Source organism: Pygocentrus nattereri, chromosome 13 (genome assembly GCF_015220715.1).
Source record: "Pygocentrus nattereri isolate fPygNat1 chromosome 13, fPygNat1.pri, whole genome shotgun sequence".
In the NCBI taxonomy this organism is placed as follows: domain Eukaryota; kingdom Metazoa; phylum Chordata; class Actinopteri; order Characiformes; family Serrasalmidae; genus Pygocentrus; species Pygocentrus nattereri.
Window position 1 is genome coordinate 21,186,201 of NC_051223.1, and position 27,290 is coordinate 21,213,490.

Consider the following 27,290-nt stretch of genomic DNA (forward strand, 5'->3'; position numbering starts at 1 on the left):
GCCATTTGATTTAACGATGCCCTCTTGCTTCATGGTAAATAAGCAACTCGCTTTTGGAAAAATTAATAGAAAACCTGCATTGGATGAATGTAACTCAGCAGAAATGGAGGGCTGAAAAGGGTCTGTAAATAAATTAACCTTGTCTAAAAACTCATTTCACATGTGATAAAGGCATGGAAACATGAAAACTGATCAATATTAGATGGTGGTTTCATTAGTGTCTCAGTAATATTAATGTGCAGCAAATGTAACTAAGCTTTATTGAACACATTTTATTAGTAGCAGTAATTACCATGAGCAAGGTTATAAAGAAGTCAATCAAGTGGTTACCTTCAAAAACCATACAGCAGAGTTTTAACTGGGCCTGATATTTTGGCCCGAACCAAAATACAATCCAATCATTTTTTCTCTGATATGACCCACAACACTTACTTTTAAATCCAAACCCAATCCAACCCTAAAAAAAACCCGACCGGCGGGCCCACATAATGAAGTCCGTCCAAAACTAAGCCCAAACCAGCCCATAATCATCCACACAGGAAAGAGATCTATAAATGACTCCTTAGGTGATTAGTCCAAACTTAAGTTTAAATGCTGTAAACTCATTTATTTATCTGGCAAGAAGACATGTGGGTGAAAGACGAGCTGGGAGAACCCAAACATGAAATCTGAACCTGACCCGAGCCCAACATATATTCGGGAAATGACGTCCGAACATGACCAAACCTGACATAAGCAGTCATATCCCATCAGAATCTGACAAATATTTGAAGTTGTAGCATACAGCACAGACCTCATAAAATCTATTTATGATTGTATGTTTTACTAAATGTTTCAATTAGGCAATATGCATTTAACCAAGTGATTGAGAAGTGATTTAAGCTATTTGAGATTTATGAGCGTATGAGTACAAGTATACGTACATATTCTTAGTACTCGCTGGAGGTTAGGGAACCAGCTTTGTGACCGGAAGGTCGCCGGTTCGATCCCCAGAGCAGACAGCACATGACGGAGGTGTCCTTGAGCAAGACACCTAACCCCCAACTGCTCCCCGGGCGCTGCGGATTGGGCTGCCCACCGCTCCGGGCAAGTGTGCTCACTGCCCCCTAGTGTGTGTACGCTCACTAGAGTGTATGTGGTGTTTCACTTCACGGATGGATTAAATGCGGAGGTGAAATTTCCCCGTTGTGGGACTAATAAGGGTCACTTAATCTAATTTAATCTAATCTACAGAGTCCAATACCAAACTGAGTGATCTACTTAGAATTTAGAAGTTGTTAGTGTACTTGAGTGCAATGTACCTTAACAGTTAAATCATTAAAATTGAGTTGATTTTATATGAAGTGTATCAGCTAGCTATGCTATATTAATGCTACCTTGGAATGAGTAGTGGGTTTTGTTCCATGTCAGAAAAAACATTCTGTACAGCTGTAGTTTTGCTCCTCATCTGTGTATTTCAACAATCTCTGTAGCTCAGTGACAACGGCAGTCATATCTGAGGCTAATGCCTCGTGTGGAGTTTGTCTTCTCTGAGTCTTCTATTTAGCTGGAGCTGTAGTTGAGTGTCCTCTGAAACTAGACATCCACTGTGTGATTTTGAGTATTGTTTGATGACTTGCACTATATGTTTGAATAGACCATTTTGTACAAAGCCTGTTAGAGTCTTACAGCCAGCTCTGTCCATTAACAATTTCAAATAAAGCTGTTTCACTCAAAATAACACACTGTTTACAGAGCACTGAATAGAAACGCTGAAAAACTGAGCAGGACTGCTAACACTTTGCACTGAAGCAGCTTAAAAAATATATATCACACCATATTGACATTTAAACCTGGCTATTCTGCTCAGTCAAATTAAATTTGTAAAAACAGGAGAAAAGATTACACAGAAAGATGACAAATCATCTACATGCTACAGGAGTAGCTTGCGCTGCTCAGGACTTCACTGCATGAACTAAAACCTAAATGACCTACTTGCCTGGCTAACTACTCACTCCCAGTAAGAGACAAACTAATTTAAAACAAATAAATTTGCAGTGATGTTTAATGTTCCATGCAGGGAGGCAATGCGGTCCATCCATTGTTACAGAGTTTTTAAATCAGTGTCAGTGCACAACACCGAGTTGCCTTGTAACAACCTAAGGTCTTCTTCTCTAATCTAATCTCTTTTATTTGACATTTTGTCAGGAAAAGAAAAACAAATAAATATGAATACATGAATTAGAATTTGGAGGACAAAATGCATGACAAAGCAGGCTACTGGACAATGTGCTGTTACACTTTTATGACTACCATGATTTAAAAACCAGTATTGAATATGGATGTGTCACCATTTGATATGGTCAGTATTGGTTCAGATACTGATCTAGTGTCTTGATCAACACATTATTACTAATTTGTGGTTAATAATAAAAGCAGGCATGATCCTAAAAAAGCTGCAACTCATGTTCCATAACCAAGATAATATTAGCTTAACCTGAAAATGATACCCTGGGATAGTGTCTGTGTGTCAAAACAAGCCTGGCTGATGCTTTGACACAGTAGGGTGATGATGTTGTGGCCAGAGTGGCAGAGGGTGAGTTTGTAATGCCAGATCACATTTGCTTCTACATCCAAACAGCCAAGTCCCTACCATCCTCCTGTACAGCTCAGCCCCCATGGGCCCCAATGCCACCTAGCGCTGATGTCAGCCAGCCTTGGGCACCACACTCAGTCCAACAGGGGCACGACAGCTAGAGACGTAGTGAGGGGGAGTCAAAATGGATGAGGCTCCAAGTGCGGTCACTCCCCTCAGGCTCAGCACTGGACAGAACACACTGTCTTCTGCCTGAGTCTCCGTGTTCACATAACGCTACAGTGGTTTTGGTTATTTACGCCACAGTAAGAAAGGGACTTCAGAAATATGCTGCATTTTCTCAAGAGGGACGTATGTTGACGTGCGTGTTGATGACTTACAGAGGCAAGAGGTGAGCAGATCCTTTTTGGACGACAATGACAGATTAGATAATGACCTGCAAGACTCACTTGATGATGCTGAAATCTTTTCACTCTTCTAAAACTGATCTGACAGCAAACAACGACGTTGACTTCAAACTCAATTTCCTACATGTGCATTTACTAGTATATGCCTGCAGGCAATAAAGACAGCACACATATTTCATAAAAAGAGTAATGTACATCGGTTTAAATTCAACTTTAATGTTTCCTAGCAATCTCTTTCATCTTTAACCATCATACTGAGACTGTCATTACGTGACAGTCATCTAGGCATCTGGCAATGTAATACACTCCTACATAAGAGCTGATTCAATTTTATGGATCATAAGACTAAGGAATGAATATTTTGTGGAATTGTTGTAAAACTGTCCCAGTGCATACCTAAATAATTGATTTTCATATTACAAAGCCATGGATCTTTTAAAGAGTGTTTTGTCTTGTCTAAGTGCATTTTAAAGCACAGTGATCAATATGAATTTCCACTTCACAGGAGAGAATGATTGTTGAATTCCATTTCCATTTTGTCTGACATCAGACAAAGGCACGCTGACTCAACACAGCATTAATGGAATTCAGTAGGGCTGGACAGCTTCTATTTTTATGGAATTGGGCTGATTTTATGAAACTTGACCCTAAAAACTGAATTCTAAAATACAGAATTGTGCTTAATTTTGACACTAACAGTCATAATTCAATGTAAATATGTCTGCTTTAAGCTTCACACACACTTAGAGGCACAGACGTGAGGTAACTGCATATCTACGACTGTCAGCTATACAAGAGGAATGCAAATCACTTTGCCTTCTGTTAGTTGCAGTAGGCTATGCTAGATTAGCCAAACACATGTTAAAGCAACAGTCGACCTAAACATCATGAAAACCATCAAATAAGCTGAAAGGTAAAGCTGTGTCTTACATTTACTTTCTGGTGAATTTGGCTGACAGTGAGAGACGCTTTAGTAAGCACGAAAATGCTCTTCACTGACAAGAGACACTGCCTTACTGAGAAAATGGCTCTCTAACCAGCATGGAGTTTCGCAGAGATGTGTCTTTCAGATGGAAACACTAAGTCACAATACGCAGTGCATTCATGCTTAACAAAGGCATAAGGACTATAAACAGAATTTACAATTACACTCTTTGTACTTGTTTTCGAACTCTTGAAAAGTGCCTTTATTTCAGTTACTAAGCATGCAGTATTTATGCACATCAGTGCGAAAGTGTACAGTTAACTAGAATTTAGTTAACAGCACAGAAGACTTTAAAAATCTATACTAAAGAAATCATTTTAAATGGTGGATGGGTGCCACAGGGCTGCCTCCACAAACGTCAGTATCAGGGCTGTTAAGGTCAACGTGTGTGCCTGATCCAACCTGAGTATGTTAATGTTGAATTTAATGTTGCTCCCCCTGAAATCTGTGCCGATCTTCGTGTTTCCCAAAGCCTTATTCTAGTCGGATTAATTTTACTTGGTGGTGCAATACGTTGAGTAATTGTCAGATTTTATTCCAGTATGAATCTGCCATTTCCATAGTGTTCACAAGTCTGCTAACTAATAATTCCAGAGTGAACTCTCTTCTTTAATTCAAACCTAGCAGCACTGCTTGAACTGACCTCACAGTAACGTAACAGCAGATTCTGTTAATAGACATCATCTCTTTTTTTTTGTGACTGGGACACAAAGCTCACCACAAAAACAGAGCTCCTGGCACTATTCCTTTCCTGAAGTTCAATACTACTGTACTAAACATTTAACTGATTGGCTAATTAGAATGAGAATAAACTAAAATATCTAAGTACCTTTCACAACACAGAGCAATTTTATCCTTTTTGGTGACATTCAGCAATTTGACTAGGTCCTCTGTACTAGCCTAATGCTATTCTATTCAATTTTATTCTATTCTATGCAGTGTTTATTTAATTGTAATGTTAACACTGAAGTGTATGTCCAGGCTGTGATGTCTCAATATGGGCTACCTGATGGAATTTGGGGATATTGCACAGATACTTTATTCCATCTGAATCAGCCTATCAAAACCCTTAAAAATGACATTACCAGACCTCCTCAGCTCAAATAGGGTTATAGATTAGATGGCCACATCATTTAGGTAAGATGTGTTAGACTACTGATTAACATTACATTAAAACTGCATTTTTCTGCCTGTACATTATGACATTTTGGATTGAAATGTTTCGGTTTTACTTTTTTCATAATTTCACATTCAAAGTGTAATAGTCGCTCGCTCACATTTTACCTGCAGTGATTAGATAAAACACTTTAAATCAAACCCAGCCTAAATACTGACACTGCATATGATACAAGCTTTCATAGCCCACTGTAAAACAGTTACACACTACTGACAATTGGACCTCTTTGTTAACTTGCAGGCAACTTCAGTCACCTGACAGAGGTCAAAGTAGAATGCAAAAACAAGAAACAAAGGATCAGAACTGGATCAGCCCAGAGACATTATAAAGGAGGAGACAGGTCATTGGTTGAAAAATAAATGGGAAATCTTGTAAAGCTCCACATGTTTGTTTAGGGGGAAAGCTCCACCCTTCAAGAAGAGCCAAACTGGCTTTCTGGTAAAACCCCAGGTGGTAAATAGTGTTCCTTTGGATTGGTTCTGGTCATACACCGCCAATTAGTGTTTAAAATTTATATGCAACTTCGGACAAAACAAACATGAAACTGAAGCAAAATCTTCTAGGACATGCTTTTACCTGTATTTTGATTGGCCATGAAAAGTTGCTGACATAGACATAGAAGGTGATGTTGGGATTGCTGCGGAAGCTGAACTTCTCACAGGAGAAGCTGTCCCTGTGTTCTTTAATGTTGGTCTTAGACACAATGGGAACTTCTTCTCCAGAAATGGTACCCGCTGTTGACAGAACAATTGAGAGTCAATACTTTACAGGAGAACATAAGGCAAATGAATACAGGTGAAGCAAAATGTTAATTCATAATAGTGAAAGACAAGCGGTAAACATTGCTCTTGACCATATATCACACTTTCAGACAATGACTATTGGATTTTAAATCACAACTGAAAGCTAATAAATACTCCCACACTAATGTGCTCACAATTAGCCCATACTACACAAGAGTCAAATACATTTGCAAATATTACAGACATATAATTTAATCTTAAGCACCTTGAGTTTGGTTGAATACAGTTAGAAAAAACAGCACTGAATAAACACTGATAAACACAGACAAAACTCAACTTTCCAAAGTAGATTTTTTCTTCTTTGTTTCTATCTTTTTTTTTTTTTTAGTTCCTTCAACTACGCATTCTCCATTCCATCCCAGCACTATGAAACAAAGCTCTTAAAATGACAACCCAAGTGCTGCTCTGTGGGAACATTTATCTTAATTGAAATCATTCAGTACTCCTGTAGACTCCTGAAGATGTCTCGTCTCGGGAATTCTGAGCTGTGGGTCAGGCTATTGTAAGAAGCCCTTCTCAAGGGAGAGTATCTTTAAACAGGGAGTTGATGCTCCAAATATTAATGGCAGAGCATTGAAAGGTCGAGGGGCAGAGGGTAAACCTGTTAAACAGGAGTGAAAATGTCAAAGTCACAGCAAAAACAGGCTGGTGACTTTTTGAAAGAAAATCTGAAAATAAATAGCTAGCAAGCAAACATAATGGTAGTGTCCTTGAATGTCTGCTGTAGAGCACAGCTCCAAATGCACACCACAGTCACTCAGACAGGACATACACACCAGCACTGCACAAACAGGTAAGACAAAGGCAGAACACAAGGACATAAGTAAACCATATTACCATATAATACAGAGGGAAAACTGGAAAACATCAAAATGCAATTACCTGTTGATCCAACAGACCAAGTGATGTTCAGATTAAAGTTGTTTGACGCATTGATGGACATGTCCAAATTTTTGTTGGTCTTGAAATGGAAAATAAATAAGCAAATAAATAAAAGACAGTGAGTGCAAAATAAATCACTATCACAAGTGCTTTACTCTGCTTTTTATACCTACATCCCAGTCATATCAGAGCACAGAGTTTGTTGATTAACAGAGGCATTACATAACACAAAAACAGAAAGTGTTCATTTTATGGCTACTGAACTCAACAAAAATGGGTTTTCCTATAAGCTGCTCATTCACATCATTCACTATCTCCTTCCTACTAAGCCTAGAACAAAGGCTCATACAACAGTAATTACGGACATGTTAAAAGGGCCCATATCCTACATTTTTATTGCGTTTTCATTATTTTTTTCCCCAAGGTCCACTTACAACATTTTTGTAGTTTTGTGTACGAAAAAGTCATCATTAATTTTTCCTTGACCATTTTTCCCCAAGAGATTATATTTTATATATACACACACACACACACATATATATATATATATATATATATATATATATATATATATATATATATATATATATATCTCTCTCTCAACACTCCTTGAATGGGCAGGACTAAACTGCTGTAGGCAGAACAGGCAGATTTATGTAAATACCCTGATTTCCATAACATCAGAAAACAATGCATTTAAAACAAGCTGTTACTGTAGCTTAAGGTGCATTTATACTTGTAGTTTGGTTCCCTTGTTGCAGAGCAAAAAGGAAAATGATGCATTATTGCATGTCAACATCAAACCAAAACATGTAATAAAAGTCATGCACTGGGCAGATTTTATAATGTACATTGCTGTGAAAAAGTATTTGCCCAATTTCTTCTATTTTTGCATTCGTGTCACACTTGAATGATTCAGGTCAAACTATGTTTAATATTAAAATATTAATATTCCTTTTTAATATTAAAATATACAAGGATAACCCAAGTAAAAACAAATGCTGTTTTTAAATGATTTCATTTACTGAAAGGAAAATGCCAATCAGTTAAGCAGATTTAACTGACTATTGGGTTCAATTTCACAAGCTGCATCCAAGTATGATTACTGCCAGACCTGTTGAATCTAAACATCACTTAATTAGAACCTGTTTTGCAATAAGAAGCAGGTTTGAAAGTTTCAAAAAGCAGCACTTGATGCCATGTACTACAGAGATATGAATACAGAAGCAAAACAAAGTCATTGAAATGTACCAGTCAGTTACTTTTTCACATTGATGATATAGGTTTTGAATAAATCTTTACCTTAAATGGAACAATCATTTAAAAGCTGCATTTTATGCATGTCTGAATAATGCTGTTCTCTGTTCTATCTGGTTTCTTGGTTTTATTTGTGTTCTATATGTCTTGTAAAATGACAGCATTAAGCCACCAGACTGCCTCTGTTACCACAGTTTTGCACAACATAAGGCAGGGTGAACTGTAACACAGCCTCGAGTGGCTTACTGCTTTCACAAAAGGCAAAAAGCTTGGTGCCTTGAGACAATATAATTTAGACATCTTTGGTCTGTCCTGTGTTCTTACTTCAAAGAACTGCACCAAAGTTTGTTTTAAAGCGAATTAAAGCAGACCTCCTTAGGGGGTCTCAGTCCACTTATTTGCTGCACATCAGAGTTCGGATGACAATTTTCACTTGCAGTAACAAACCAGACCAGTTGAGCAATCGAACAAGGGTTCAATTAAATCAATCCAAACCTGCCAGGTCTGAATACACCCTTAGTTTTCAGTTGTGGACTGTACAGACTGGGGAGTAAACAGTAGAAAACTTTAATAAAGTTCACATACCACATTGAACAGTTTTCTATGATTTGTGTCCTTTAATACACTGTGCAGGACTAGTAGGGGAAAAAAAAAATGGTTTTCCAGAGTACGGACCCTTCAATGTACTATGCAGGATCAGTGGAAAACGACTAACCTGTTCAGGAGTGGCCATGAAGTTAATGGCAGTGTAGTAGTGGTCATCCTCTTGAAGAAGACTGAAGGTAAACTGGTAGTCAATCAGCAGGTTGTCTGTTCAAATGATCCAAAAGATACTACTGTTATAGTTGCTACATCATAAACATGGAACCATTATTGTACAATGAAGGATATTTAAGTACTACTCAATCAAAGCAGCTGTTGCTAAGACATTTGCAAAGTAGTTCACCTAAAGAATGGGGTCTTACTTGCGCCTCCATTGATTACATGTACGACATTATGAAAGAGTGGTGTGAGTACATTTCTACACACTTGTCATTAAGGCTACTTTAAAGTGCTTACATGAGTCATTGGTCACCTCAACTGTTCTAAATGAACACCTCCCCTTCTGAATGCATCACTGCTGTAAAAAGCATGGCTTTCTATGGCCTTCCTACTCAACTGTTTCAGAGACAATTTCTGAGTTCCAATGTTTGAAGTCTGTCACCTTTGCTTACATAAAAGAGCATCTTTCAGAAACTAAAGCGAGCATTCAAATAGCTAGACAATCATTCATAATCCAGGGACAATGTTCTCTTTATTGTGGATGTCTACCACAGTATCCTAACAGGCAGTGAGGAGTGCTCTATCAGAATACAGAGCACATCGTCTTTACGATGGCCTCTATCTGGACTGCTGCTGTGACTGTGCTGGTAATGAGTAATTACCTGTCCAATAAAGTGAAGGACACAGACACCCCATTAACAGGCTGTTATGAATGGAATATTCAAGGCCACTGCTGTTTTAGCTCAAAAGCAATCCTTTCACAGCACTTCATAAAATCACAGGAAGCACAGTGTCAAGTTTATCTTTGGGTGTCCAAAAGAAACCTTAATATTAGTTTAGAAATCCCACTTTTTTAAACTCTAGAAAGTTTGACAAGACTGAGCTACAAAAAACAAGATTTTCTCTCAGCCCAATGCCAAATATGCTGTTTTTGGCTCTGCACTCCAGCACATTGGATTTGAAATGAAACAACAACTGAGGTTGAAGTGCACAGTGTTAGCCGTGTACGTCTGTATTGAGTGAACCATATAAAAATCACAGTCCTTTTTATACAGTCACTGCATTTCAGAGGCCAATGGCTGGACATCAGCTGCTCATTGAGTAGTGGTATTGTTAAGCCACATCAAAAAACAAAAGTCTAGAGTTGATTCTAATTTGCATTTTGAGCCTGTTTAGTTGTCTTTCAACATCAGGACAAAATAACAGTCAATGGCTATAAAGAGGGCCATTATGTGGCTAAGACTACGCTGTGGTCAGCAGTAACTGATTAATCGTTGACAAATGCTAAACATGCAAGACCTATAAACACATAACCTCTACCTGATGTGTGCCTCTTTATGGTTTATAATGGTGTGTTTATATGAGATGCAGGAGCCTGACATGAGGAACTTGATGAGCTTCTGAAATTTCTCAGTGCTGACAGTGTTTACTGGCATAGCCTCCAAGTGATTCCAAATGTTCATCCTAAGTTCTCTTTAAAATCACCAAGATAGCTGGCTGTGGTGTATCGGCTGCTCACAACACACTCTTGTCATATGGTATATTAAAGGACTGGGTGGAACTACATTTCAAAACCGCATCACAGTACTGGCACTGCATCTCGTCATATTGCTTTGTAAAAATGCTCCTACACAAGACCCTTTTAGGTCACACTGTTTTAATTTTATGAAAATTACTGCTGCGTTTCTTGAGCAATAATTGATGCATTCCCTTGTGCAAAATTTTAAAAATGACAACCTATTTTGCATAAATTAGGTTTATAGAAGACAAAGTTGTTCATTTTTATAAATTAGTTGACTAATTTCTTAACAACAGTTTATTGGCCTTCGATTAATCATTAACAACCCCTGAATGAGACATAAAAAAAAAATCAATAAAATCAGATACAGCCAGAACATTAAAAGCATCAGAGATAAGGTCACCAGAACACTCTTACTTTCTAATAATATTTCAAGACTATGGAAGACCACAGTAGTGGATAACAGAAGAATACTTTAACTATATTCTGCTGGACAGAACAAGACTGTTATTCAGGACCAAAGCATAAGAAGAAAAAGAGACAGGGATTTGATGCCCCATTCAGGTAGGAACGATAACGCTACAGGAAAGAATCTAAACGCTGCATCTGTCAGCCAATGCAAGTCGCTCTCCATTAAAGTGTCTGCTGAAAACATACATGCAAAACAAGGAAGGTTAATAAGATTAACCAGTCCTGCGTGTTTGTTTTCACTCACCAAGTTATGTGATGCAATCTAAATCAATTTGACAGTTATATTTATGTATTAAAGGGTTTTAAGTAAGGTTTTAATTATAATAGGCCTGTCGATCTGACTTAATGTCATGTGAACTGTCCAAAAGTGTGATGGCCCTATTATGATACATTGTCCAAGTCTTGAATGTGCAGCCCTTCTAGTCCACCCTAGGTCTCTTCCACACTTAAACTGACTACAAGTGAGTCAATGGTTTCCACAGTGCTGGTACAGTATGGCTACATATGTGACTGCTAGGGAGTATGGAGCATGTCTAGAGACCCTTTATAGACTACAGTTCAGGTCACCAGAGCTGCTCTAACCCTGGCTGAACTGTAGATATCTATAGCTTTGGCTTGTATAGATTTTCCCCTCAGGGCCAGGCTGAGTTACACCATCTCCTATTGACATTCAGAGAGTTTCCAAAGAGAGGGATATTAAGTAAACAATCCGATTAGTAATTCTACTCTATCCTGAAGACGTGCTGGACACTGGGTCAAAACAGAATGCTGCGACAGCCCAAGATTAAGCAGCCTCTGTGGCCGCAATTTAAGGAACAAAGAGTTAAGAGAGAAACAAAAAAATAGAGAGAGAGAAAGAGCATGCGCGGGCGTGAGAGAGAGAGAGTAGTGCCTCTTAGTACGACTGCCTCTGTCAAACCTTCTACTCACATGCCTTTAATTAGCTCACTCACTCCCTTCACTCGCTTCCACCAAGCCTCTTTCACAACTTGCTCTCCAGCCCACTCTCTCCAGCATACTCTGAGGGAAGTGCAGCAGAGGCAGACATGGGCACACCAGCTCTCCTCTAATCAGAGTAATTGAACCAGTCGCTCAGAGCCTACGCACTCCGTCTAAAAGATACACTAGGAGTGGAGTGGCAGGAGAGTGATTGATAAATTGATGGGTTTGTTTAATGTGGATTGATGATAGCTTGGGGATAATGCTGGCAGCTTTTGCAGACTGAGTGAAATCTGATGTCCTAAATGCTCCTGACTGCATTAAGCTCCATGACGACGGCTGATAGTGAACGTAAAAAGCCTACATGCATTCACAACCCTCACTTATGACAAACCGCAACACTGCCACCTAGTGCTACACCTCTGTGCCCTTTACAGGCACTCTTACTCGTCTGTGTGTTCACTCTACCGTCACACATCCTGTGTAATATAGGCTGAGTAACCCTCAACACTTCTACTCATACTTCCTGCTCTCCAGCTCCACTGACATGGACTGGCCAATCATTTTAGAAGGTTATGCTCTTTTACTGCTTAATTTAAGTTGAAACCAGACAGCGCTTCACTACTTAAAGGAATACTAGGAATACTCTAGCATTTTTCCATTTCTATTTGCCAAATATCTGGCATACTGGCAGTTAACATGAAGTACTTGATTTGACTCAGTATAGACTAAACACCTGCTGACTCGATACACAGTTACAACAAAAGGTATTTGGCCAGATGCCAGAAATTCTACAGAGAAAATTAAGCTATTAAACTAACTTGTTCTTTGAGAGATGGGACTACTTTTCCAGAGGGAAAAAATTGTGGTGACAAGTTAATGAGATTACTGTAACTGTTACTGTCAGATTACTAACCACACTGATGGCCCCCAACATCCGCTTGGACTACTCTAGACCCTTTTCTAACATCCACCACAGACTGAACACACATGCAATTTAAAATTCCTTAACTATTTGAAAGCTGTTATGAGACTAGTTCCTTCACCACTCATGTGCTGCTCGATGCCAATCCATGTGAAAAAATGTGAATATGCATATAAATGATGTCCAATCATATATACTGTTCTGTGGTCCTGTCTAGAATTAATTGCCTTGCTGGGGCCTGAAGAACAACATTTAATTCTAGTGTATACAAGTTACACTGAGAAATGTCAATAAAGACCATGTGACTAACAAAGTAAATGCAACCAGAATTGCTGGTAAAGTTGGACAAAATTTCCTAAAAACAAGTCTGCTAAGACATTCTCTCATCTCTGTCTCACGTCAAGGAGTAGAAGTTTCAAACTTGCAGTATGTAGTCACATATTTCAAACATTTATTAAGAAAATTAAGAAACTGCCTAATAGCTTATATTGCTAATTTTGAGTCTATAGTTTTCTGTTCTCTTCTACGTACAGCGAAATGTGTCAAAATTAGTAGTAGTAATCGACTGTGTGACACAGATACAGCTGATATATGAATTCTGGCATATTCCTTTAGTGGTAAAGATGTCAAAGAAACTAATGTAGCTTAAGAGGTATAACTAACTGAGTCTTTATGCAGAAATCTTTTCCAGTTGTACTTTTAAAAGGCAAAGAACCGCATACTCACAGTAACAGGTTCCTCTCAGAGGGTTGCCAAGGTAACGATTCTCTGAATCACATCTGCAAAAGAAATTTAAAAGGAACATTTAAATGACAGTACAACACGATGGCATTTAAAGTAGGAGCACAGAATGAGGTCTACAGAGCCCCGCTTTGCTTCACCTTAGAAGTGTCATACTTGTTAGACAGTGCCTGATTTGCTAAAAGTTAGTGTTTTCTCTGCTCCTCCATGCCTGCTATTACAATGGGCTACTAGGTCAGGAATTCTTCACTGCAATTTGTTCATCATGGTTCATTCACGTGGTCACTTCTAATTGAGAAAGGGATAAAAGTTCAAAGGAGTACCCACCGAAAACAACCATTATTCCTGGATGTTAGTAATTCATGAAACTAATGCTATTATGTCTTTGTGATGATGAATGTTATATCCCAAGCAAAACAGAGAGACTAGCACACAAATCCCTGGAGTGCATGTGTGGCCTCCGGTTCCAGTGTTTACCCCATCAAAAGGAGTCTTGCGTAATACAGATCCATTGTGGTGCTCCTTTATTTCTGCGTCTTCATTAAAGTGAGCCAGGAGACAAGCTAGATTCCTCCACCTCTCAAATTGGCTAAACAATTAACACCACATCGCCTGCTGAGTGCTCTCTCACACTAAGCAGATTACACATCCTTCTGCTCTACTGAGCAAAGAACCAGAAGCCTGATTAAAGTCTGTAGCCTCTGATGAGCAAAGTCACTCTTAGGCATCCACCTTCCTCCTTTTTCTTAGGAAAAAAAAATACAAAGCATCTTCTGCCAATGGGGAGCCTATCTTGCTTGGCCTTATTTGCCCATAAATCCCATCTCAACTGCAGTCTGAATTAGCGTTTAAATGTTATGGTCGATCTTAATGGTAAATGCAGTCATATTAAGGTTATGTGAGGCAGAGGACTCATTAGGGCTCGACTTACATTGTGTTCCCACTTCAAAAAGTTTAACGTTTGTGATGTGTTCACTGCGTGGAACCTCGGGGATAGCAATGGAAAGATTAAAACCAGCATAACTACCTTGAAAAGTAAGGACTAAATGCAATGCAGAATGCAATGTAGAAACAAGTAATCAACAGTACCACAGCAACTCAAACAATATTACAATGTGCACCTTGCAACGCAATGCTAACAATGTAATACCTTTGCCTGCAACATAAAAAAATTCCCTACCGATTCTTTTGACCCATAGCATAACCACAAGGTAAATAAAGCAAATCAACTGTATTACAATAAAAATGTTTTCAGAAATAAACCTACTGAGATGCTAGCACATTACATATACAGCTAGCAGGGTTTTTATAAAATGCTGTAATTTCTCATTAAAGCATAAATCAAGGGCTGAGGCAAGAGACACACCTTGCACACACATGTTGACAGCGATCGGATCACGTTCATATATCACTTGCCCTTATGAAATACCAGATGTAAACACCATCAGGATGCATTCTGATCAGATCAAAACACATTCAGAGGTAGTCAGAGACAGGTCTTGACTACATTATACAGTGTAAAGTGTAAAAGGAGAGTGTTTTCGGTTTTCTGTATCTGGACAAATTCAAATTCTTAACTTCTTTCTCGTGTCCAATAAGTTCTCTGAACAGTAGCGGCACTGAGCACTGTAGAAACACATCAGCTGCATCAATGACACCGCTGTTTTATGCCAGTTTAAAATGTTTCTTATTTTTGACAGCTTACAATACACTAATAGTAACAAATGAGAAACCATGTTGACAGGAAGTTAATGAAAAACGGAGAAAATTCTGATGTGCGTTTTACAAATGAAAGCAACATCGGATCTCATCTGGTCACACTGGGGAAGTATAGTATAGCAAATAGAATAATCAAAATTGGGACAGAGCATATACAGATACAATCCTCACATGAAATACATGTCAATGCAAGGTGTAAACAAAGCTGTAATTTAAATAACTTAATTTTCATATTTCATATAAGGCAGGAAGCAATCTCTAGCAATTTCACACACACCAAGGAAAACCTGAATTTCAAACCAATTTATTCAGTGAACATTTCCGTTTGCGTTCTGTAAGTTTGGCCCTTCAAAAAGGGCTTTTGATCACTGGGATATAAAATTGCCACAGACATATGCGCACTCTAATATAAATGCTCTCTGAGCAGAACATCTGATCTCAGTTGTCCTTGTTGCAGTGTAACAAATCAAATGTATTTAACTATACCCCCTTTCAGACACAGCAATCTATGATGGTGGAATGATGCTTGTGTGAGATCAAGGATTGTAATCTTTATTTTACTTTTTTTTTTTTTAATTGCCTTGACCCAAGGCTTCAAGCTGCTTCTAACACAGTATATTTTCTATCTGAATGGGAATACAGTCACTATAAAGCCTTGAACATCATAACATCATAATTCATCATAATATGGTTGTTAACCAATTCTTAAAATTGGGCAGGAAAAGGATTCATTAAACACAATGGGCTCCTGAGTGGCAGGGGGTTGTGCCTGGTCTCCTGGACTAGAGTTCAAATTACATCAATGCCACACCCATCTGTGGCCAGAAGTCCAGCACAACTGGACCTCTCCTGCAAATCTACAGCATTTTAGACATCAGACAAAATATGAACACATCTACTAACTGAAGACATTCAAGCTAAAATTACCAAGGATACAGTGGTGCTTGAAAGTTTGTGAACCCTTTAGAATTTTCTATATTTCTGTATAAATAAAACCTAAAACAAACATCATTCGATTTTCACACAAGTAGATAAAGAGAACTCAGTTAAATAAATGACAAAAATATTATACTTGGTCATTTGTTTACTGAGGAAAATGATCCAATATTACATATTTGTGAGTGGCAAAAGTATGTAAACCTGTAGGGTTAGCAGTTAATTTGAAGGTGAAATTAGAGTCAGGTAGATGATAATCAGGTGTGAGTGGTCACCCTGTTTTATTTAAAGAACATTGATCTGTCAAAGTCTGCTCTTCACATCACATGTTCATGGAAGTGTATCATGGCCCGAACAAAGGAGATTTCTGAGGATAAAGGAAGAGAGTTGTTGATGCTCATCAGGCTGGAAAAGGTTACAAAACCCTCTCTAAAGAGTTTGGACTCCACCCATCCACAGTCAGACAAATGGTGGAAATTCAAGACCATTGTTTCCCTCCTCAGGAGTGGTCGACCAACAAAGATCACTCCAAGAGCAAGGCGTGTAATAGTCGGCGAGGTTACAAAGGACCCCAGGGTAACTTGTAAGCAACCGAAGGACCGAAGACAATGACCCTAAGCACACAAGTCGTTCTACCAAAGAATGGTTAAAGAAGAATAAGTTAATGTTTTGGAATGGCCAAGTCAAAGTCCTGACCTTAATCCCATCAAAATGTTGTAGAAGGACCTAAAGTGAGCAGTTAAAGTGAGGAAACCCAAAAACATCCCAGAGTTGAAGCTGTTCTGTACGGAGAAATGGGCTAAAATTCCTCCAAGCCAGTGTGCAGGACTGATCAACAGTTACCGGAAACGTTTAGTTGCAGTTATTGCTGCACAGGAGGATCAGACCAGATACTGAAAGCAAAGGTTCACATACTTTTGCCACTCACAAATATGTAATATTGGATCATTTTCCTCAAAAAAAAAAAAATGACCAAGTATAATAATTTTGTGTCGTTTGTTTAACTGGGTTCTCTTTATCCACTTTAGGACTTGTGTGAAACTCTGATGTTTTAAGTTATATTTATGCAGAAATATAAATTCTAAAGGGTTCACAAACTTTCAAGCACCACTGTATACTGAAAAAATGCATTTAAAACAACAACATTGCCTTCCTTTAGCATATTCCTACATTCAACAAAAAGAGCACATTTTTGGTTCAAAGACACATGAAATCGTATTACAGGGTTGGCAGTAAATGATCAGAAGACACAAGTTAGAACAAATAAAACAGGAAATGTAAGTGAAATGGTTCAGAATGCAAGCTGGGAAAGCAGGCTACTACTCCTAAACTTGAGCATTAGTGACAGAACTGAGAAATAGCTTTGCCCTCATTAAATGGCGGCAGTCTAGAGTGAGTCATCTTTCTCTATATGCAGACCAGCAGGGTGGCGGTCATCACTGGTTTTGTAAAGATGCTTAATGCATACCTCGATCCAATTCACAATACTGTGTTCATGATATGACCATTTCACAATATTCATATATACTGTAAAAAAGTACTTTTGTGAATATCTTTTTGTCCAAGGAAAGATGTTTGCAAGTCTTAGTGTTTTTGCGTGTCAGAAACAGGTATTTACCTGAAAAATAGACAGACACTGATGATTTCAGCCAAAAGAGACTGAAGAAATGGCAAGCTTGGTTACATATTACTGTTTCTGTGTCTGAGAGGGAACACGAATAACGATACATTAACGTTACTGTAAAGGGATCTTACAAACTTTTTTTTTTTTTTTTTTCATCAAAACCATGCAGCATCATCATTTACCAGGTCATATGGAAATATTAAGTGTCCATTAATTTTGTTACATAACCACAATAATTTTATGCATTACAGCATTTCGTGCAGCCTAAACAGGAACACTCATTGTTGCTTCTCTCTCTCTCTCAATAACTCAGAATTACTTGTGTAAACATTTCTGATTTGTCTTTCCTACCCCCCCCCAGAGTGTGTGATAAATATGGGAGGACAAGGTAGAGTGTACTTTGACTACGGTACAGAGGACAGAGGACAAACAGCACTGCTGGCGTTTTAAAGCCTGAACACATCATTCCCCTTGCCTTTCATCTGTATGACATTTCAGAAATGAAGATACACACACACACACACACACACACACACACACACACACACACACACACTGACCTACACCAGAGCAATGAAACATAATGCACTCTACTCCATGTATCTTAATTTAATCTCCACTGAGTGCACACCCACACAGCGAACACACGCACCAACATGCGCAGCTATAATCTATTCCCCAATTAGGTAACACCATTGCCAGTTAAACACATACAACACACTCTATGGGTCTCCATTAGACGATGATGGACTTCAATCAACAATGCTTTTTCTTTTGATTGTATCTGTTCTTGTCAATAAGCGACTCTCTTGCACATTTCTGGAGTAATGAGCTCCTTTTCACTGCAGACTGGGCTAAATGCTGCAAATGGAAACTTCAGAATTACATTTGCACCCCACCACACAATGTCAGAACACACAAAGGAGATGCAGCTAGTGGTCACCACACCAAATCAACTTTTCATCAAGTGCTTTTGAACGGCATCTTATTTCTACGTGGCTGAACCGGTACCCGCACTTCATTATGAACCTTGTTACACAGGGGTGGGGGTAAACAGAGAGAGCGAGAGAAAGTGACAGAAAGATAGAGTGAGTGAAAATGAGAGAGAGAGAGAGAGAGAGAGAGAGAGAGAGAGAGAGAGAGAGAGAGAGAGAGAGAGAGAGAGAGAGAGAAACCAGGCCAAGAGAGTAGTAAATAGCTATTGGCCTCCTCGCTGCTACCTTCACACTAATTTGCCCCTCATGAACACAAGTGTAGAAATATACCAGCAGCATCAAGGATTGCCAGAGGCACAGACACATACACAGAAAGACTAATGTTTGTATTCAGACAACTAATAAACAGCCACATAAATAAATAAAATTAAAAATGAGGTTTTCAACAATCACATGGACTACAATATTTACATATACACACACACACACACATTACCATAAGTACACAGAGCAGGTAGGAGGGTGTGTGGAGTAAAAATGCAGCGCAGGGTAGGTACATTCAGTGTTTCCCACAGATTCATTTTTTTGCAGGTTGGGTGGTAGACCCTTTGAAGCCATCAAAGAGGTCATATGTATGTTGTTTTGTCAAACACATGAGGGGCTGCAATAGTATCAGTGTAGAATTATTTCTAAAATACAGTGCTTACATGATTCATGTGAATACACTAAAGGTTTAATGTCTATTTTTTCATTTATTTTCAAGAAGTGTAACTGTGATTGATTAGGAATTAATTTACAGGGAAGAATTCATGAACAACTTAATTCTTTACAGTTTGTAGTGGGCTGAAAAATAGTTAACATATATTACATTAACGAACTTATAAGAAGAGTGTTAATTAGGGGTGGGGGGGAATCGATTCTTATATGCATCACGATGCGGACGTGGATGACTCAATCAATTCACAAATGTCAAATTGCCCAAATGTTAAGAGCCATTTTGTCCTTTCAACAAAAAAAAAAAATAAATAAAAAAAATAAAAAATAAAAAATAAAAAAATAAAAAAAATCAAACCACCTTAGAAGCCCCAACATTTTACATCCAGTATGACCTAGCATGTGCCAATATCCTAGTATAGGCTAAAAATGTAAACAGAAATGCATATTTACGTTGCCCTGCTTTAAGATTTAGCTATAGCTGCTTTCCTCCCATCTCTGCCAGAAAACCTTTCCTCAAAAGCAGAACAGTTTCTTGTAAAATGTCTCTCAACATTGGACTGTTGAAGTCGCTTCTGATTCTCCAGCTTCTTGTTCAAATTTTCTGGTTCCACCTTCAGCTTGAGGCGCCAGAAATTAAGTTGGAACGGGGAAATTCGAAAGAGAAGCTGACTTCAGTTTCACAACTTTTTAGTGTTTGACAGACTCTCATCGTAGGTTTAACTTTCCAGGAAACCAACTGCACTGCTTATAAAAGTGAATAAGTCCATTCGTCTCCAAACAGCTATGCGAGACTGCGTTGTGTTGTGAAAAAAAAAAAAAGTTATTTTTTTCTGTATTTCTGTTTATTTGCATCCGTTTTCTAATATATGATTAGCACAAAACACTTGCTAATTGCAATATTATTATTGTGTGTAATAATAATAATAATTGTGTGCAATAACTCAGAGGTACAATAATTTGAACTGCTTCATACTAGATGTTTAATAGTTATTATCACAGTCACCACCACTTTACTGTATTCATAAGAACTTAAATCTTGCGTACATATTGCAAGTTTTTCTCTCTGGGATCAATAACGGATTCTGATTAAATAAACAGTTTTAAATAATGTGCTTAGGCGTAGAAGACTTTTTCACTGTACTGTATGTAAGTGTTATGGTAGGTGAAATGATGTACATTATATTATTCTCTACATACAGCCTATGCACACTCCCACGCACCCAACTGCTATTTCCATTAGTAGTATTAAAAATGTCGAAGATCATGCTGCTGTTCTGTTGTCAGAGTCAGCTCTTTACCCACACAAGGCACTGTGTCAGCACTATAGGGACATCATTGATCAACATTAGTTAAGGGTATGGGATTAGGTAAAGGCAGAATATGATCTAAGGATGCCTGAGATAAGAACAGGTGTGTGTATGTGTGAGATACTTACAGGTTACACTGGTCTCCTTTGATCCCCTTGGTGGTGCAGAAACACTTCCCTGTCAGCACTTGGCACACATTGGCATGGCCATTACATTTACAGGCTAAAGAAAGAGAAAAAAAAAAAAGATATGAGAGAGAGAGAGAGAGAGAGAGAGAGAGAGAGAGAGAGAGAGAGAGAGAGAAAGAGAGAGAAAGAGAGAGAAAGAGAGAGAGAGAGAGAGAGAGAGAGAGAGAGAGAGAGAGAGAGAGAGAGAGAAAGAAAAAGAGAGAAAGAGAAAGAGAAAGAGAGAAAGAGAGAAAAAAAAAAAGAGAGAGAGAGACTGTTTAGATGATCTGAACACCCAGCACCTTGGAGGCAATTACACTAATTAAAGCTGCAGATGGCTGGCTTCTCAGCAAGTGAAAGCTTGATCTTAGCACAAAATGAGACGACAAGCTACTTCAGTCAAGACTCTAGGACACATCTGCAGAGAGATCTAACGACATGAGACATAATTATACATTACAGCCAATAAGCATAATTAGTGGCAAGACAAATTGACTTCAATCAACAACACCATTCGTCAATCTGCCAGTGTTACAACAGCCTCCGAGACATTTAGTTTACATTTAAATTACAAACCTCACTGCTCAATTACGATTTTTCACTCAGATCCAAGTTTTTGGCTTGAATGTTCACATTCAAGACTGTAAGAGATGCATATCAGACTTTAACGTCATGTGCATGACAGGCTTGAGCTGACTTACGATATCATCAATCACCATTTAAACAGTTTACATCTATCATGTGTTAAACACACAGTCCGCAGCTTTAAGATGCACAAACATTATTATATTTGCTTTGCAATGAGTTAGTACATGTGATTATTCAGCCCTGATAGCTTGTCTGGCTCTTGAACATTCTGTAGCAGTGCAAGGTAAAGTATTTTAACTCAGTCTTGCTTAATATGCCGATAAAACCATTTTACATACTTCCATGGTCAGCACAGCATCTCATTAAACATGAATGGGGGCTTAAAAAAAATGTACCTTGTGATTACATCAGTTATTAAAAACAAAAGAGACAACGCATAGCTACAGTAACAGTAGCCTTTAGGGTACTTCACATAGATAAGCTTTAGCCATTTCATTCCTTTAATTAAAAAAAAAGACGACTTCCAAGCTACACCAAAACTTTTAGAGATTCTTTTTCTGTGCACTCAGTGTAGACAGTGTGCTGGTGGCATGGGAGATAGCTTCCCCCCTCCGCCCTTTTCTTTTTCGAAAGCACCCTACCTACATCCCAACCCCTTCTAACGATCATAGTAGCCTAGGCTGAAACACAGTTGGTTGCTATGACAATTCGACTGTAGCCCTCTCATTTAAATTTTATTGTTGGCTTTTTTGAAATATATATATATATATATATATATATATATATATATATATATATATATATATATATATATATATATATATATATATATTAATCTAAGTTATTTTCAGCTACTGCCCCAGTGAACGTGTTATCACAGTCTTCAGTATAATTTACGAGCAATACATGATGTCTTCAGTATCGGTAACATTAGCACTGGAGCACATCTTCAGCAGTCTACGCTGGACAGTGCTCGTAGGAGACCTATGGATAAAACACACACTAACGAAAGTGCTAGCAAAACGGAAAAGCACAAGTTTAGCTCAGAACAAGACAATGAAGCAGTGTGAAAGCGAGAAGCTCCAATCATGGAGAATCTAGACTATGTAGCTGCCGTTGCTCTCACTGGACGTTGGTGATGAAAATTAAAAAGCGCATTTAGACAGTGAAATCAAGACCAGATTTTGAAGATGTGTGATCTGTGTTATATTTATTTAAGATTTGTGCCACTGTAGCCTGAATGAAGCCTTAGAGACACGGCAAAGACACCTTGTTTATTTTCTATCAACTGTATTTCAAACAGTAAGAGTTGGTCATAGAGCCTGGATTTCTGTGGCTAAGGAAAAGAGTAGGGGATGATGGAAGAAAGCTGCGTTGTCCCCAGGCCATGATGGAAATAAAAAACAACAAAAACATGGATGCATTAACAATTCTCCACTCACAAACCCCTGACCTTCACCTCAGAGGCCAGGGACTGCTGGGGATGAAAACACACCCCTGTGGCTCTCGTTCTCTTTCTCAGCCCCTAAGCATGCATGTTAACATAGAGCTATTATGTAAACATTAGAGACACTGCTAGCACGCAAGAACAAAGCCACGGCTGCCTGTGTATTTGTTTAAATTGTAAGTGTGTCACAATACATTCAACTTACAATTCAATTTGATTTACAATATAGGGTTCAATTCAATATTCTCAACAACTTGCATCTACTAATGAGAACCGGGCTTGAGAAATGGCATGTCGCATTGCATTATGGAATTATTTACATGCTACAAATACTTACACATACTGAAAGAGCTTAGTCTTTGCTATTTTATTGTGGTTTTTCAGACTGCCATGTGTAAAAGTCAACCAAATCAGAAATCTTAACCAACAACAGAGGGATCAACTAAAATCGATTTCCAAATTATTTCCTGACAAATTACCAACTAATCATCAGTTAAATATCATTGCGTGTGTTTTCATGCTGACTTGGACGTGTGTGCATCACCATTTACTGGAGTGAAGTGAACAATAGGGCAATGGCAACACCTTCACAACAAAAAGTGTGGAAGCACTTCACTCTTAACTCAGCCAAAATAAATGCACATCAGTCATGACGGAGCATCTGAAGACGAGCCTGTTGGCTCCCTAGACGATGAAGACTGATCTCTGTAAATTATGAGCTGTAATGTTTTCTATTTTTAAGTTCTCACATCAGAGTTGCACAGAAATTAGGATAGCGGTAACCCTGCAGATTTCCTCACTAATATGAGAGTATGGGGACGTCTTCAGTGTTAGTTGGCTTTAAAAATAAAGTATGCTTAAAAAAATCCTCAATTCATATTTAAAATCTGATAGCTAAATAAGATCTATTGAATAACTGCAAATAATAATCTGAATAGTGGTTTACTCGTTTTAAAATCGTCCTTTTAATTGACCACCAAAATAGTCGTTAGCTTCAGCCCTGGTAGCCACATAGACCCACATGCTAGTCAGCTCTGCGAACGTACTTACTGAGCGCATGGGCTTCACATTGGGCAAAATCAAGGAAATCTTTTCAGAACTGGTCTATACTACCAAAATGGCAGCTCAACCATAAGACTGTGAAACAACATCACATTATGTCACAGCTAGGAGTGTGACAGAGGATGTTAAACATGGTAGTGCGACTGTAACACTGTGTTCAAACATCACAACTCCACTAGATGGTACAATTAACAGAATGGATTCCCATCTCCTCAGTACACATCATCCCGTGTTAAACTAATACAATTCTAAACTAGAGAAAAGGGTGGATATTCCCTCTCCTCTGGTCTTGGTCATGTTACGGGAACGGCACAGAGCATGAGAAAGTGCAAAATGTAAAAAGGAGGTATTTAAAGGAATGTGATGCCTATAATGACAAAACATGCCAACCTGGCCTGCCTCAACCTTTTATCTGAACAGAAATTCATTTAGTCTCATTTGAGCAGTGGACTATAATTATTTCTCCAATTGCAGTTGAATTGGCCCATGCTGATTCCCATAAGACAGCAGCAGGTGAGCAAAGTTTGCTTCACACGCTCAGGTCTTGCCACTGCAGTAAAAAAAGACTTTAATGGACTTCAGCATTCAGACACATGCATTACCTTTCCTACACCATCATTATACATAATAATACTACATACACAATGTTCTCCTACTTGTCAGTGAGTCTAACTCACACATTTCAGTTCTACTGGTCTTGCCTTTACAGGCAATAGCTAAGGTGAAAGACCATCAGTGTAAACGCAGCATTAGAGGAGAAAGCGGAAGAGTTAAATAAGCTGTAGCTGATCACCTTATAGTCACTGTGACAGAACAGATTGGCTAGTGCCTCTACACTGGAGATGGTCCAGTAAAGTAAGCCTGTGCAACAGGGCAAACATCTTCTGTAACTGTAAAAGTAATTTGATGCTCTAGGCACTAGAGAGCAGCAGTTTATTTAAACTAAGTGAAACTGCTTGCTAAATTATATTAAATAAAATTTACATGAAACATTTTATTGCCCGTCACTCTTAAAACAATGCATTGTCACAGGGCGTTAATATGCCATTATCTTACAGCATAGCAAACTTCCCACTGTCTCTGCTGCACACGGTCTGATGAAAATTTGAAAAAGTATGTTCTGTATCAATTAAAATTTCTATAAAATGGGGAGCTCTTAGCATGCAAGGTGCTTGTGTGTCATCAAAAGAGAAGAAAGAGCTATGAACCCACACCAGCTGGAGTTCATTAATGCATGTGTGCAGTAACAACTTTGTGTTGACCTGCTCAATATCATATTACTACTAGGTTTTCACGAATTCAGTCGATGCTAAAAAGCATATAAGCTAAAGATAGCACAGAAATATGTCTAAGCTGCGGCAGACAACGAGGGTCAATATTTATTTATTTATTTTTTAACAAAATATCGTGCTACTTATTTTTAGATACTGCTCAGACCTACAGTAATGAGGCATGCATCGCTGGCTGGCTTTAAACTAAACAGGCTCTGACAGTAGACCTGATTTACTATAGAGCCAAACAACAGTGTTTTAAATTAACATAACCAGGGGCTACACTATGCCTCACACTTTTACCACACCATGTGCTGCTCCAAAAATTTTCATTTTGTGTCTGTGTGGGAATTTTTGTGCATTTCTATGACAGATTAAGCCTGTAGCCTTTTGCAGACACTTCTAATTGTGCTGGCTCCTAAATTACCTTAACATTAAAAAACAACACACCACACGTAATAATCAGGTTTGGTGGTATCAGTGTGTGTAATATTAACTTTCCTATGTGGCTGACTAATGGGGGTGTCACGATGTCCTCTGTTGGCTGAAGGTGTTAAACCACTGACCTTGGCATTTTCCTCCATTGGTGGGGTCTCCATGATAACCAGGCATGCAGGTCTCACAGTGTGGGCCAGTAGTGAGGTTACGACACTGCTCGCACACACTACCATTCACACATGTGCTGTGGCCGTTGCACTGACATGCTGCAACAGAGAAGAGGAGCTAATCAGCACTGTAAACACGAGAACTATTCTCCATGGCTGTTCTACAAATGTTTTATATTATTCATACACATGTTCTAAGTACAAATGTTGCAAGTGAGATGCTGAGTAGAGCAAATGGCATTCTTTGGGATCAGTGTTTGAGGGTTTGGTGGCATAATGACAATTTGCATGTGTCCATTCTCACCAGGACACTGGATGAAGGCCCACTCATAGCCTTTCTCCTTGGGACAGATTCCAGTGTCCAGCACCATGTCTTGGCTGTGTTTGGGCAGGTTCTTCATGGGGCCACGGTATGAGCCCTCCACGCACTGCCCCCTCCCTGTGTTACTGGGGTCTCCACACCAGCCACAGTCTGGCTGCTCCAGACATTGACCACATGTCCGGAACCCAGAGCAGTTCTGAGCTAAAAGGAAAAAGAGTATGCAAGAGAGAGAAGAGTACACTGAGTGAAGTCTGAGATTACAATGTTATATTCAAAAACTGAAGCAAGTTGATTTTGACTTGAGTAGTAACTTTACTCGCTGTTAACTTGCAGAGTCTTAGAGTTACGTTTGTGGGAGATAACACCGTATCTGGCTTCACTCTGTCTCTATGCCAACACTTCAAGCCAATTTCTGAATTCTCATCGACAACCCAAACATCTAATACCACCATTTACATCTTTTACATTTACAGCATTTAGAAGACGTTCTAATCCACAGCAACTTACAAGAAGTGCTTTGTCTGTCTAGAGGAAGTATCTTTGCTAGTTACCAATAGGTTAGAGAAAAGACAGTCCTGAGCTCAGATACTGCTAGAAACAAAAGTCACTGTAGATACTCAGAAAAAAGGAACAGAGTTGAACACAGAACTCTGTGCCGTACAATGCAACACAATACAATACAGTAAACTACAATACACAGTGCATTCAACAATAAAGTAAACTACAAGTGCAGCACAATATATTGTAAACAATACTTCAATAACAAATATACAATGATACAACTGACAGTTTCATATCATATATTGTTAACTCTTTAACAAGATCATCAAATGTTTTGTTATCACCAAGCTACCGCTGCTGTACCTTCACTTGCACAGACTGGTTTTAATACTGGTTATAGTAGTTCAAGGAGTTTAGTTTAAATGTTGACATTTGGAGACAGTTACGTGACATGCTTTTTACTGTTTGCTGACAGTTCCTTCAGTTAATTCCTAAATTTAAAGCGTTACACTAAATATTACTGGATTAGCCTGTTCACCATTTTTGGGGTAGTTGTCAAATAAAGCCGTGTTCTTACACAGTGACGTTTATTATGGTTTTTGGACTTTTATTCCATATACACAAAAATCGGTACCAATTTGTGACT

General features: G+C 38.5%; 1 protein-coding gene across 1 annotated transcript in view; it reads right to left on the reverse strand.

Annotated features, from left to right (window-relative positions):
• The window catches only part of atrnl1b (attractin-like 1b), a 116,489-nt gene that overhangs the window by 52,195 nt on the left and 37,004 nt on the right, over positions 1–27,290 (reverse strand). The window contains exons 18-24 of the mRNA XM_017695966.2: positions 26,126–26,344; positions 25,783–25,920; positions 20,810–20,903; positions 13,429–13,481; positions 8,802–8,896; positions 6,830–6,908; positions 5,721–5,878 (exon numbers count right to left, since the gene is read on the reverse strand). Of these exons, the coding sequence (XP_017551455.1) occupies positions 5,721–5,878; positions 6,830–6,908; positions 8,802–8,896; positions 13,429–13,481; positions 20,810–20,903; positions 25,783–25,920; positions 26,126–26,344 (836 nt within the window). The remainder of the gene's footprint in view (positions 1–5,720; positions 5,879–6,829; positions 6,909–8,801; positions 8,897–13,428; positions 13,482–20,809; positions 20,904–25,782; positions 25,921–26,125; positions 26,345–27,290) is intronic.